General features: G+C 30.2%; 1 protein-coding gene across 1 annotated transcript; it reads right to left on the bottom strand.

The window, feature by feature from the left end:
- Window positions 1-100: 100 nt before the first annotated feature.
- Window positions 101-5,086, bottom strand: LOC102580830 (nicotinate-nucleotide pyrophosphorylase [carboxylating], chloroplastic). The gene is made up of 10 exons (XM_006344169.2): window positions 4,916-5,086; window positions 4,138-4,280; window positions 3,609-3,742; window positions 3,450-3,513; window positions 3,292-3,374; window positions 2,558-2,641; window positions 2,314-2,466; window positions 1,655-1,831; window positions 857-924; window positions 101-457 (listed from the first exon to the last, which is right to left on the bottom strand). The coding sequence occupies exons 1-10, from the start codon at window positions 4,972-4,974 to the stop codon at window positions 361-363; spliced, it is 1,062 nt and encodes a 353-aa protein (XP_006344231.1). The 5' UTR covers window positions 4,975-5,086; the 3' UTR covers window positions 101-360.
- Window positions 5,087-13,907: the final 8,821 nt, after the last annotated feature.

Here is a 13,907-nt window from a genome sequence, read left to right on the forward strand (position 1 = left end):
ACAGTGCATTGAATATTTCAGTGGATGGAAAAGAGCTATAAATGAACAACACAACTTTACATATCCCTACCTTAAAGAGGTAGAAAGTCTGTTTCCGATAGAAGAGCAACCTTACACCAAGCTTATAAATCAAGTTTCTTCATTGTATCAAGTTTATGAAATATGACAGCAAGTAATAGGTAAAGATACCAACTCAAAAACAGTAACATTGGAAGAAAGCCATCATGATATTCCAGAAACTATTATCTTTTTGTTTGGTTGAACAGTGGTACTTTGAATTAGTATAATGAATCTTATTTGTACTTTGTGCTATACTGCTGCTTCTACTCTTTTGAGTCTACAACAAACTGTAAATGTTGGTCATGCTCGTTTTGTACGTCGTCCAACTTCAAGGGCGAGCTCTGTGTCGATTTTCAGAGAAATGTCAAGTGCTTTCACAGAATGCGTTAAGGCACCGCTGCAAACATTCAAAAATGTAAGATATAAGTATCATAACAAACCTTCGTGTGCCTACTACAAATGCGACTAAAAAGAAAGATAGATTACGGATGGAACAAAAATTAAGACTTTCTCCGGTATGATATCCAAACAACAAACTACGTCTCGAGTTGAGGTCGGCTATATGAATCCTCACATATCATGTTTCCATTTGAATACTAATATGAAATCCACTCCTTAAAAGAGAGATACAGCAGCCTAATATTCCAATAAATTTTAGAATTCAATCCAAGGAAATTATGCTTTATAAGTGAAGATTTTGTTAATCATTAGAAATAATCGAGAGGTCCACAACTTAATCCCTCAAGTATTCTAGTGATCCATGTATCTTCTGAAACAGAAAGAGTGAAATGCATACCTCGAAATGTAGGTAACACCAGTTTGCCCAATTGCGTGCACTGTTTCAAGGGTAACATTTCCTGAAGCCTGCCACAATTATAGCCAAAACATCATGCCATCACAAGATATACTTCACAAAAATGATAAACAGGAAAGCCAAACAGTGCTATATTGTGAGTTGTGAATGGAGGTTTTATCATAAGATCGAGCTTCCATGCGACTGCTATGCTCTTTACATGTTTAAATTGATAAAAAGGATCTAGCAAAATGACATGAAGACTTTGGTGCATGAAGGAACAATAGGGGCAAGTAACAATCTATACTCGTCTTTTTGCCAGTATCAGAACCAGGCTATATATCGGGCTTAAATGTCTTCATTTAAAGCAGATAAAAGTGACATGATATGTTCTTGCTTCCTTTCAACTCTCCATTAGGTAAAAAAGTCCCCGCCTTTTAGTCTGAAGGTTTCTTTTACGTTCCTTTTGACTTTAAGAATTTAGTCAGAATGAGTGCACTCGTTAGATCACAGTGCTGAGGCGAAGTGTTGATCTAGATAAACCAGATGATACTTAAACTATTTGGAGGAATATACCAGGTGTCCAATTGCTTCATTTCTTGCATTGTGTCTACGACAATACGATATGGCTAAGAGAAAATAAGAAAACAATACTTTGTATCTTGCCTTTAGAAAATTCACATGTGACCAATAATGAATATCTTACAACTGAGAAAAGTCAAGGCATTGCATCACATTAATCTTCTATATGCTGACATTTGTGTGAAGCAGTCAAAAAATGAAAATGAAATCAAGTGTTACCTCGGTCTCAAACTTCCCCTTAATCAAATCTACAGCCTCCTTAAGCATGGATACCTCAACATCCCCGTTAGATAATGGAATAACCATATTGTCCAGCATTATCCTAGTCAATGAAGTTTTCGTTTGAGATGCATATTCTAGAACCTCATGTACTTCTGCAAGCGTCCTGGTTTCAACCTGTTGGATAGGAAAAAAGGTTTAGAGCTCTGCCAAGAATTACCACAAATTGAACATATTTTAAAGGCTCGTGACTCTATCTCCAAATACCATAACGTGAATTTGAGTGTCATAAATCAGACAATTTGCACGATGCAACCTACTTGCTAATTTGGTCTTTGGGGGAGTGGAAAAGAGGGAGGGGGAGGGGGATCAGTGGCCTATTAGATAACTTAGTTTTGTTTAAGACTGCACAATATCAATCAATCAATCACGCTTCAATCCCAAACTAGTTGCCGGGTGTATGTTTCCTCAAAAAGTAGTGTAGTTTTTAAGGATCTAACACAGGTGTGTTGGCAATTTGTGGGGAGTCCAAACAAAATAGAATTGAACTGTCAGGTCAAAATAAACATATCAAATGTTCAAACCATAACTTTACAAGGTAACGACTTAGATAAAAAAAACATATAGAAGAATTTAATCCAAAGGTATATGGGATCAACCTCAACCCCCATTTGCAGTTTATTTTGCTCCAAATACTGATCCACAGATTCTAGAGCTTTGCTGACACCTCCAGCAGCAGATATGTGATTGTCTTTTATCATTACCATATCAAATAAGCCCATTCTGTGGTTCTTACCCCCACCGATCAATACCTTTAGTTAAAGCCAGGTAAAAAATTAGCCAAGATAAAGCATACATGTTAGCCTCTACCAAAGTGGATGACATTGGTGAGTAGATCTTTACCGCCCATTTATCCACCAAACGTAATCCTGGTGCCGTCTTCCTAGTCTCCAAGATGTAAGCAGGGTTTGCAGCATCTGCCATTGCCTGCAAATATAAAAAAAGTTAAGTCTCTTCTAATCACTTCTACAGAGGAAAGAAATTTAACCCCATAACATCTTTGGCTAACATGCTTTAGTTGAACCTCACATTAGTTAGTTTATTTTCGTCTATGGAAGTTTAGAAAATGGCATGTGTATAGTTTTGTGTTTGCGTGTGTATTTGCAACTATTGTTTGTTACGTATTAATCAGAGGACTCTTTCTCATAGACTGATTGTAAAATCGTTTCCATTATGTAGCTCAGGCACCATCTAAGGTCATAGAAGAGTGAATTCTCACAAGTCTTATAACAAACACATGGAATCTGTTTGCAACACTTGAAATCTTGACTTTCTGGTAGATGGAGAAAAATTACCACAGGCCAAGACTAATTCTCATAGAAAAACGAAAACAATGAATTTAGCAAGTTGCTTCACTACGATGGTAGCTTATATATCACAGAGGAATGTCTAAATATGGATCAACACATGTTCTACACCGAAACTCAGTAATTTCAGACATAGAACAATTGATCAGTCTCAGACTTACACTTGGAATACTGATACCAACTCATCAATGACAATAACCATTTCCATTCATGACAATATATTTCCAGATCTTTATTAATGATGAGCTACTTACACGAGGACAAACACACCTTAGTTAGCGTAGCTATTCCACTCATTCTTTGCATAAAATTGAGAACCACCCTCTCAGCTATAACAATGTTGTGAGCCTTTCCTACAAAAGTCGGGCAAAGTATATTAACATGTCAAAAACTCATTAGTAATTAAGCATTTCTCACATTTAGTTTACCTTGTACTTTGCCAAATTTCAAGCCTTTATGAACTTTATCACCATCCTTTATAAACCACTCCACCTGATAATGAGAACATGGAAAAATTAAACATTACCCTTTATAAATTTAGGTAGAAATACCAGTTACCACAACAACCGAATTGAAAAAATCAATACCTTTAGTGAAGGATCAACTTCCGCGAATATCATCTCAGTAAGTGCAATTCCTGCTACAATCCCATCTTCCTTTGCTATAAAGTAAGCTTCGGATTCCAAGTCAACAGGAATTGTCGCCTTACAAGACACATCTCCTGCATTTCGCACAAGAATAGATTTAATAAATAGAATTTTAAAATTCAGTACTCAAATTACACTGATGATAGTGCCTGTGATTACATATTATTTAGAAATGTGGATCTTCATGTTGTATGCTTACTAAGAACACAAAGAATCCGAATTAGTCCCCCACCCCACCCTAATGCTTTCTAAGAACACAAAACCTATAAATTAATTGTATACACAAAAAGGTTTAAACTTGAACTTCGCAAAAAAAAAAAAAAACTATAATCAAACTTCATAAGCAACTCTCAATTATACAAAAAGTTCACAATTAGCTTATTATTTCCACAAACATAAAAACCAAGCACAACTCATTTGACAACATAACACCAAAAAAAAAGAAGAAGAAATGAGGTTAAAACCAAACCTAAATCCCCAGCATCTTCAGAGAGGGCAAGTTGAATAACACCCTTTAAATCATAAGTGGGGTGTGCTGGAGGCTTCACTACTAATGAATCCATTGTTCTTCCTGCATTCTTGGTGGCCATTGCAGACATTTTCACAACCAACCTACAATTTTCCAACAAAAATTTCAATCTAAACTCATAAAAGAACAATCTTTATCAGTATTTAACAAAAAAAAAACACAATTTTCAAGAATCTTTTTTCTCATCCTTCTTCTGGGTGGAATTGAGTGGTTTTTCCACACACAATTTGATCAAAACTCATAAAAATCAATCTTTATCAATAAACAAAAACCAAAATAACACAGTTTTCAAGAATCTTTTTCTCATCCTTCTTCTGGGTGCAATTGAGTGTTATTTTCCACACAAAATTTGATCAAAACTCATAAAAAAACAATCTTTATCAATATTTCACAAAAACAAAAAAAAACACAATTTTCAAGAATCTTTTTTCTCATCCTTCTTCTGGGTGGAATTGAGTGTTTTTTCCACACTGAATCTGATCAAAACTCATAAAAAACCCAATCTTTATCAGTATTTAACAAAAAAAAACACAATTTTCAAGAATCTTTTTTCTCATCCTTCTTCTGGGTGGAATTGAGTGTTTTTTCCACACTGAATCTGATCAAAACTCATAAAAAACCCAATCTTTATCAGTATTTAACAAAAAAAAAAACATGATTTTTTTCAAGAATCTTTTTTTTTCATCTTTTAGGTAAAATTGAGTGGATTTAAAGAAACCTTGGAGCTGTAATTGCACAAGGGTACACAGTTGTAGTGAAGGGAAGAACCCTGAACATTGGAGTTTTGGGGTTTTGAACGGATTTTTTTCTTTTTTTGGCAAATAGGTATTTGCCTAAACAATTTTGTGTTGTGTTTTCCAACAATTTTTTTTGAGCAAAATGGTTCTACAACTATAGAATTTTTTTATTTATTTATTTGGTAACCACAAAAGATCACGTTTTTTTTCATTTCTCTTTTCTTGATTTGATGAATATTAGCAATTTGTTAAATAAATAAGCTTAGGATTTCCTATTTTAAATCCTTAATCTCTTATAGTGGAGTAGTATATATACGAGTGAGAGTTTGCGCTAGTAATATTGTCAATTTGTAAAAATAAAAATGAAAAATTTAAAATTATTATAAGTGAAATGATCGAAACTAATTCTCATTGGATGGAAGCAGTAGCAGAGTTAGGGTTCGAAGTATAAAGAAGTAAATATGTAAGAATAACAAGATGAAAAATCGAGCGAATTGGGAGGAAGATATTAATTTTAATCGTTAAATTTAACTTATATTATCATATTGTGTTTAGGTTCTTCCTACTATTATCCTACTCCATTGAGCTTTTAAAAAATCTAGTGTTATTTTCTCTTTTATTTTGCATATTCTACCTTTTTTGAACTTTTTCTGAATTTTGAATTAGTGCCCATGAGAACATAGATATGTAGAAATCAAATGAGCAATATAAATAAGAAGAATAAAAGACAAAATATATAGAAAATGTGGTTAGTAAATTTAAATCAAGACAAATTGAGAAAAAATAACATAAAAACAAAAATAATTAAGAAAAAACAAAAATAATACAGTTTTAGATTCAGTCCAAAAAGAATGAGGCCTTTTATTGGGTATTCTAAGCCTAAGACCTAAGCCCATTCAGCCTTTTCAAAGTGAAAAAAGGTTGAAAAAAGTTGCAATTAGCAAAAATTAAACTCGGAACCTTTAGGTTAACAATGATCCCCCTAACCAGTGAGCTACGCTCCTCTTCAGTTGTTGAGGGGGTTCATCATTTTTATAAATATACGCTTAAAATCAGAAGTTTACCTTATATATATAGTGTAATTTTTTGATGAAGGGGGTTCAGGTGAGCTCCTAAGCCCCACATAGATCCGCCATGGATGGAAGTATGTGTATGGGGTGGGAATTGAACCAATTGCATACTACATAAGTACTAGTTAAATACAATCAAATGATAGTAAACTATAGACCAATTAGTCTAAGAATTATAAATTGAGGAAGTATATATTCTTCCCTCAAGTTTCATATCTTGTTACTTTAAGCCCTTAAGTTCTTGAAACTCACGAGCTTACAACATTAGTTGGTACCCAAGCTATAAGGACCTAACTTAGTTAGGGGTTCAATTGAATCTCCTTCTTATATCGATTATATCGTCAAGTAATTTAAATAACTTTTAAATCTCATACATATTTTATTAGGAACAAGCCAATGAGCACAAAATGAGAATGCCTCATAAAGGTAAATGATTTTGATTGCTACATAATATTAATTGGAAGCAGAGTCAAAAATTTTAATTTATTAATATTTTAAATTCTGTCAAATTTGTAATCATCGTTATAGCTTCACTCGTTAAAAGTGGATTTTGCCAGCTAACAAATTCCACATAATTTATAATCATATCAACAAATAACCATTTTCTTATTTTAGGACCGACATGGTTGACACAAATCAAGTAATAATCATATCAAAAGTAAGAATTTGTACTTGTTTGTCAAATCTAGTGTTGAATATGTTAGCTAGATACTTTTTAAACTTGGAATGTTCACATTTTATGTCAATTATTAGACACAATATCAATTATATAACTATTGACTCTAAACATATATAGGTGTTTTTAGTCAATTAACTAAAAATATTTTTTTTGCCTTTTGATCAACTGGTTTACTTCTAGAGAAAGGGATTAATTAGTGGTGGATGAGGAAGTGTACTAGTAAAAGTATTTCTTTTATTTTGTAATCGGGATATATCTATTTTAGAATTTGATTAATTTAAATTTGTGAAATCTCGCTTGGAGGTAAGCACATCCACTATAAAAGGAGACTTTATTCCAAAGTTTGATCATTCGCCATGTTAGTAAAAAGGTGATGGCTTAAATTTTAATAATTTTTTGCATTATATAAAGTAGCATTTTTGATAGTCACAACTAATGTAGTGTTTGGTTGGTGATATTAAATAAAACCTGCATTATTATTATTATAATTTTGCAGGAATCTATGAATTATTTTAACATGAAATATAAACATTGTATATTGCATAAATCCGATTGAGTCAATTTAAATGGTCCAGTCAATCATGGTATTCAAGATTATGAGGCTACAAATACCACATTTTATTTTATTTTATTTTTTAAACATTCAAACACTTTACACACATTTTCCTAAATAAAATTAATAAAAATGAGAAAAACATAACTATATCAAATACAAACATAATTTTTTGGTCTGTGTGAATACATTTTATACTATACATTATTATATTATACTCGAAAGAAAATGACATGTCCATTTTCCTCCCCACTTCTAAATTGTCTGCTAACACTTTCATCATTCAACTTGTGACTTCTAAAAACCAAATTCAAAGTCTTCCAAATAATAATAAAAAAAGTAGCCCCCTAATTTATTTTAATGTAATAATTATAATTTTTTAGTCTTGCAAAAATTGTAAGTATATATTTGTATTCCCACATTTCCAACAACTCATTTGATCCATTCCATTCCCCTTTGTAAGCAAATTCTTTGTTCTTTTTCACTAGGTTTTTTTCAATCAAATTGTTTGATTGTTCACGAGCCTATCAAAAATAACCTCAACAGAAAGCCATTCTTTCAGAGTCTCGTCCATCGTCGATTTTTTTTGTATGATTGATATTATTCTTATGATGAGGGGTTTGGTAATTATTCTTCTACTTAGTACTATTACAACAATGGATCATCCAATTAGAGTTGTTGAAAGCATAAGAGCTATGAAGGAGAAATTGGATTATGCAAAATTGTTACTAAATCAACTTCCAAGAGGACCAGTGCCACCTTCTGGTCCATCTCTATGTCATAACAAGCTTGATCCTAATTTTAGAAAGTTTAATTTTCCTCAAGATTATATATTATGTCCTTAATTAGTGAATATATTTATATAGTACATTTTTGTTTCTTTGTATTTTCATGTTGAGTTGGCTATAGTAGAATTTAATAGAGAAGCACATCTTTTTTAATTGAATATGCTTTGTTTCTTCTATGAGCTTGTGTTTGGATACTGTAAGACATCAAAAGTTTATGGGCGTTTAATTTCAGTTGAGACTCTACAAGACGTGTTCAATGGTGTAGATATCGAAATTGTATGAGACTCTAAGAGACATGTTCAATTCTAGTTGGAACTCTACATGATGATTTCAATTTCAATTAGGGTTTTTGGAGGCTACTCTACCCTAAACCCTAGCTTATGCTTATATAAAAGGTAATATATTTTTCTTTCTGAAGAGGAATCTCGAATATCTCATAAACTCTTGGGATATTCATAAAGAGATCAAGATTTGTCGTATTCTTCTTGATAACCAAATATTTCAAGAATATCCATAAAATTCTTTTAAGGAGGTCAAATAAATCACAAGGAGGTCCAATCTATCCTAGTTCAAGAAATATGTCATTAACGACTCTCGAATTACCGCGAAATTTTAGGAGAGAAGAATCAACCGATAAACAAATTTGTACCCAAATAGTACCCACAATGTTTATCAATAAAATTTATGTTCTTTATATTTTATTTGTAATTATAATTTATTTTCTATTACTAAAAATTTGTTGCAAATAATTACTTATAAACCAATAGCTGTTTAATTAGTTTCCTCTTGATATTAGGTTGATTTATGCAAATTTTTATATGCCAACGCTAATATTTTGTTTTAAAAACAACATCATGATCAAACATCTTCAAATAACTTCAATGTTTAGAGTTCAAATAACTCCACTATGCAAGTCCTATTATATCATCTCTACCTTATCCAAACGAAGAAAGGGAGTCTGAAGCAAGCAAAATATTCAACAACTGAATTTCATGCGGGATATAACTTGAGAAATGTTATTATACGAAAATATATACTTATGACCCAAAGTTTTCTCGTTTGTCATGAGGGGCATAAGTTAAAGACCAACACAAAATAAGTGCATAAGCGCGAATATCGCGACTCCTTTATGCTTTTGGGCTTCATTTGGGCTAATAGATTTCTGACTACAGCTCCTCCCTACCATGTTGGGCCTTCTCTAAGAGATAACTTAGGCCCATACTTTTTCTGAAATATAGTCTTTCTTTTCGCTATAAATATTTTTGAGCAACTTTCACATATAACAAACATAAAAATCATATTTGTATGTTATAACTATAGTTTGCATAATTGCACTCCATTGAAAATTTTATGTTTGCTATGGAGCTTTTGATTTGTATAATTTGCTAGATACGTCCAATTTTATACAAATTGTTCAGTTTTGTATAAATTCATTTATACATTGTAATTTGTATAATAAGATATGTATTTGTATAATTATAAATGTATAGGACGAAATATAAATATATGTATTTGTATATACACTTTTCTCTCGCTTATACAAATACAAACACATTTTATACATTTGTTTTTACCGAATGGATAATTGTATATCGAACCAAATGACAAAAAAAGGGGATATTTGCTGCGAATTACAAATAAAATAAACTATGACTATAACATCATTTAATTTGAATTAATAATTTGCTATTTCATACAATTTTGCCAATATTTTTACAGGAAACAAAATAAAATAGAAATTCAAAAATTAAAATAAAATAAAATGATAAAGGTCCTTTTCGTATTAATTTTTTTGTAAGTGAACTTTTGGGATCTATTTTTAGCACATATGCATTAACACAAGGTCACAATCCTTGATAAATATAGTGCAAGTTTCTCCACATTTAAGAGAGCTAAAAACTTCTTAGTAATTTAGGAAGTCTTTTATCTCTTTAAATGGTTCAACACAAAATCAAATTAGTCGTGCTATTATTTTTCAGATGAAATTCACAATAATCATTTCCTTATAATTCAAAAAATAATCATTGTTAAGTGTCATAGACTCATAAAACTTCTAATTTCATACGTGAAACTTCAAAATTTGTCACGAATTTTCACTTGTAAAATTAATATGAAACTTTGTGATAAATGATCATTTTTTTAAAGACAAAGCCGAAACATGATCAATTCTTATGAAGCTAATTAAGTGACATTTTCTAAACTCAAATGTCTAAATTAATATAAACATTAACATATTGGACAAAATTTATAAATATCAAATGAGGGACCTCATGTTCGAAAGCTCTTGCATGTTTTCTTGATCAAGATCGTCACATAAAAATTGTATAATGTAATTCATCTTTCTGATGTGATTTGTTAGATATTATATTAAATGAGATTTATTTTGTGCGCATTCGAAAAATAGTAGGTACAGGTTACTTGTCAACAAATAAAACTTTGTGTAGCTCTAATTTTGTTACACGCACATTTACACTTGCATACAAATTCATGTTGGTAGGTGGTATATTTGGCTGTGAATTTTCCTTCAATCACTTTAAGAAACAGAAAAGTTTTTAAAATTTTTTTTAGATGTGGACCATTAAAATAAAAGATTCTGTAAATAGGATTAAGTAATTTTGTGTTTTTTTTAAGAAAACATTTATTAGGCACTCAGTTGATTGTATATCTGATTTTTCTTCTTAATAGGATAACAGTATTTCGGGATTGATCTTTAATTAGAATATCGTGTAGCATCATATTATGAGTTATAAAAGAGAAATTAGTACATAATCAACTCCTTAAGTTATGTTTTAGTTAAACCCCTTAGCTACTAAAAAAGTGTTCTAGTTGGATACTTTTCGTTTAAATTTTGATTTTTTATGTGTGTTCTTATTCGTCTATTAGGTAGTTAACTTAACTATACAAAATATGTTTTTTTTTTTTAATTATACACATTCACACCTCAATAAGCCGTAAACCCCCAAACATTTACTACTTGAGGTTGATGTGTACAATGAAAGGAGATGGGATATTTTGTATGATTAACTTAATTATCTAATAGATGAATGAAAATACGTACACACAAACACTCTTTAAAAATATTGAATTAAAAATGTCTAATTTAAATAGTTTATTAGGAATTGATGTGTTCAATTGGTACAAAATTTAGTTTTAATGTCAAAAATGAAATATCCTGATAAATTCAAGAAGCTAACTATGTAATATGTATTAAGCCAACATTTTTTTTAAAAAAAAATGCATTATGTTAAGTACCATATAATATGTGGTAGTTCCCATTAGTGGCTCAAAGTTTCCCAACTTTCATGAGAGAGTCGCAAATAACCAACAAAACATTTTATAAAGCTTGTCTTTTTATGCTATCTTTCCCATGAAATATTTTTAGTATATCATCATATTTTGTCTTCTTGTAAAAGTAAATATAGTTTCAAGATGCTTTTTTTTTAAAAAAAAATACTACTAGAGAATCTTTTTTTTTTTTTAATAAATAAGATTTTATTTATTTATAAGAAAAGAATAAATAAGTGGACCACATGATCTCAACATATAGCCATGAAAAAAGAAAGGTTGGTGAGGTTTGTGTAGGAGGAAGATAAAGGAAATTGGTGGGGGAGAAAAGCTTATTCCACCAAGAATCTAGAAGTCATAGTATGTAACTTGGGCTTGTTTATTAGGTGCCTACTGAAATTATTTTTTGTCCTAATTACAACTTGAGATAAAGGTAATTAGAAAAAAAATATTCAAATGCGTATCACATAAAGTACGTCAAGTTTAGGTGTGTCACTCATTCGATATGAGGGCCAAATGAAGACAACCATAGAGAAAGACTAATATATTAGACGGATATGTCTTATATCGAAACATAAAATGAGAGTGAAGAGAGATTTATAATTGCATATCACAAATACAAACAGAAGACATTTCTTAACTCAATGATAACGTAGTTCAAATAATAAATCCATGAAGCAATCTTGCTAAATACTCACATATATATGATTAAGTAGTGACATTAGGATAATTAAATGTTATGCCAAATATTGCCAATTAAAGAACATATTTTTATTTTTATTTTGTAAAATTTATTATTTTGACCAATATGTTTAAAAAGTTATAATATATTTACCCACTTATACTAGTTCTTAGCATCACGAGGGCCAGCCAACTATACTTGTCATCTCTCTCTTCTTGTTTAATTTATTGCTATTCAAATAAAATTGCCACTTTATTTATTTATTTTATTTTTTGTGATAATACAAAGTTTCCACTCACTACCTAAAAAGGGGTAGGTAGAGATTTTTCTCAAAGAAGTGAGAAAAATAGTTAATTGGAATCTTCACCATATCTCAAGTACACCAAATCATGTGTAGGTGAAATAATTTGGCTCTAACTTGTATAATAGTAAATGTCTCGATGTCTGATATTTATACTGATATAAATTTAAATTCGCGTATTATAAAATTTTTTTTTTTGATATTTTTTTTCATTTTTAAAAGACTAAAATCGAAATGTTTGATTAAAATAAGAGATCACAACTAGGTTGGTGACCAATATGCATTGGTGGTTCTTAGCATCGCGGGGGGCAGCTAACTCTACTTGTCAATTGTCATTTCTCTCCTCTTGTTTATTGCTATTCAATTCAAATAAAAGGACTACTAAATTATGTGTCGTAATTTAAATTTTTAAAATTTAACTGTGAATTCAAATATTAAATTTTTAAATTTTTTTAATATAAAAAACTAATATTTTAAAAATTACGATAAAATTAGCTATTTAAGAGGCATATTAAAATAATACTAACAGAATAAATTAATTAACTTAAAATTTCACTCGTGCCACGTAAATCAGACATTAGGGGATTTTAATTTTTTTTTTTTTTAAATCTTACATGACTTTCTACCTAAAAAGGGGGTAGGTAGGGATACTTTTCCAAATAATTCTTGACCATTCAAAGAAGTAAGAAAAATGGTTAGTTGGAATTTTTAACCATTTCTCTAAGTACACTAATTTATGTGTAGGTGGAGAAGTTCCAATGTAAATGTTTGGTTTGAACTTCGAGAATGAAAAAAATCTTCATTGATTAAGTGTTTTAGTATAATTAAGTTACAAAATATTAAAAATAATGAAAGGTTTTTTAAAAATATAAACGATGTTATTATTAAAAGATTTGATCTATATAAATTATGATGAATTTACCCGTGAGTCAAAGTTATAGCATCGTTCCACGTGTTTAGATGCAAACTATGATGGACCCTACATTTAGTTTTTTCTATAAATAAAGCCCCTCGAGAAGAACTTAAAGAACAACAACTCCAATAGATACATAAATTGTTCTCCAATTTATCTTCAAAAAGTTCAAACAAGGTACTACTTCTCCCTCATTTATATTTAATTGATTATCGTTTGATTATAGATTTTGGATTAATTTTTAAAAATTTATTATCTGTTTAACTATGGAAATTTGAATTTTAAAATATTTTAATTTCAAGTTCTCAAAAACTAGCTCCGATCAATTTTTGCGTTTTTGGACTTCCACTAACAAATTCTTCGAGAAAAATACATGTCTAAAACAACTCTAAAAACTTAAATTTTCAAATTTCAAGTTTAAAGTTTCTAACTTTAAAATTCACGTGATCGAACTAGAGCTAAAGGAAAGAAAGAGATAGTGATTGATTTCTTAATTATTAATTAATACTATAAATTGAGTTTCTTTTTTACTGATAAATTTTCTTTAATTGTTTTTGTTTTGAAGATTTATTGAAGATGGAACTTATATGGTGAGTGATTTCCATGCCATGCTTGTCAAGTGAGCAGTCCTTTTTGCTGTTAACCTTTGTCTCATTGTCTGTTCGACCTTGAATAAAGAAATAAACACGTAAAGAAGTATAT

The sequence above is a fragment of the Solanum tuberosum genome, unplaced genomic scaffold, assembly GCF_000226075.1.
Source record: "Solanum tuberosum cultivar DM 1-3 516 R44 unplaced genomic scaffold, SolTub_3.0 scf00051, whole genome shotgun sequence".
In the NCBI taxonomy this organism is placed as follows: domain Eukaryota; kingdom Viridiplantae; phylum Streptophyta; class Magnoliopsida; order Solanales; family Solanaceae; genus Solanum; species Solanum tuberosum.

Coding starts and splice junctions, on each gene's coding strand:
- LOC102580830 (XM_006344169.2), bottom strand. CDS start 4,974: ATGTTCAGGGTTCTTCCCTTCACTACAACTGTGTACCCTTGTGCAATT. Junction 3,743..4,137: donor TGAAGATGCTGGGGATTTAG/GTTTGGTTTTAA, acceptor TGCGAAATGCAG/GAGATGTGTCTTGTAAGGCG. Junction 2,642..3,291: donor GAATAGCTACGCTAACTAAG/GTGTGTTTGTCC, acceptor TTATATTTGCAG/GCAATGGCAGATGCTGCAAA.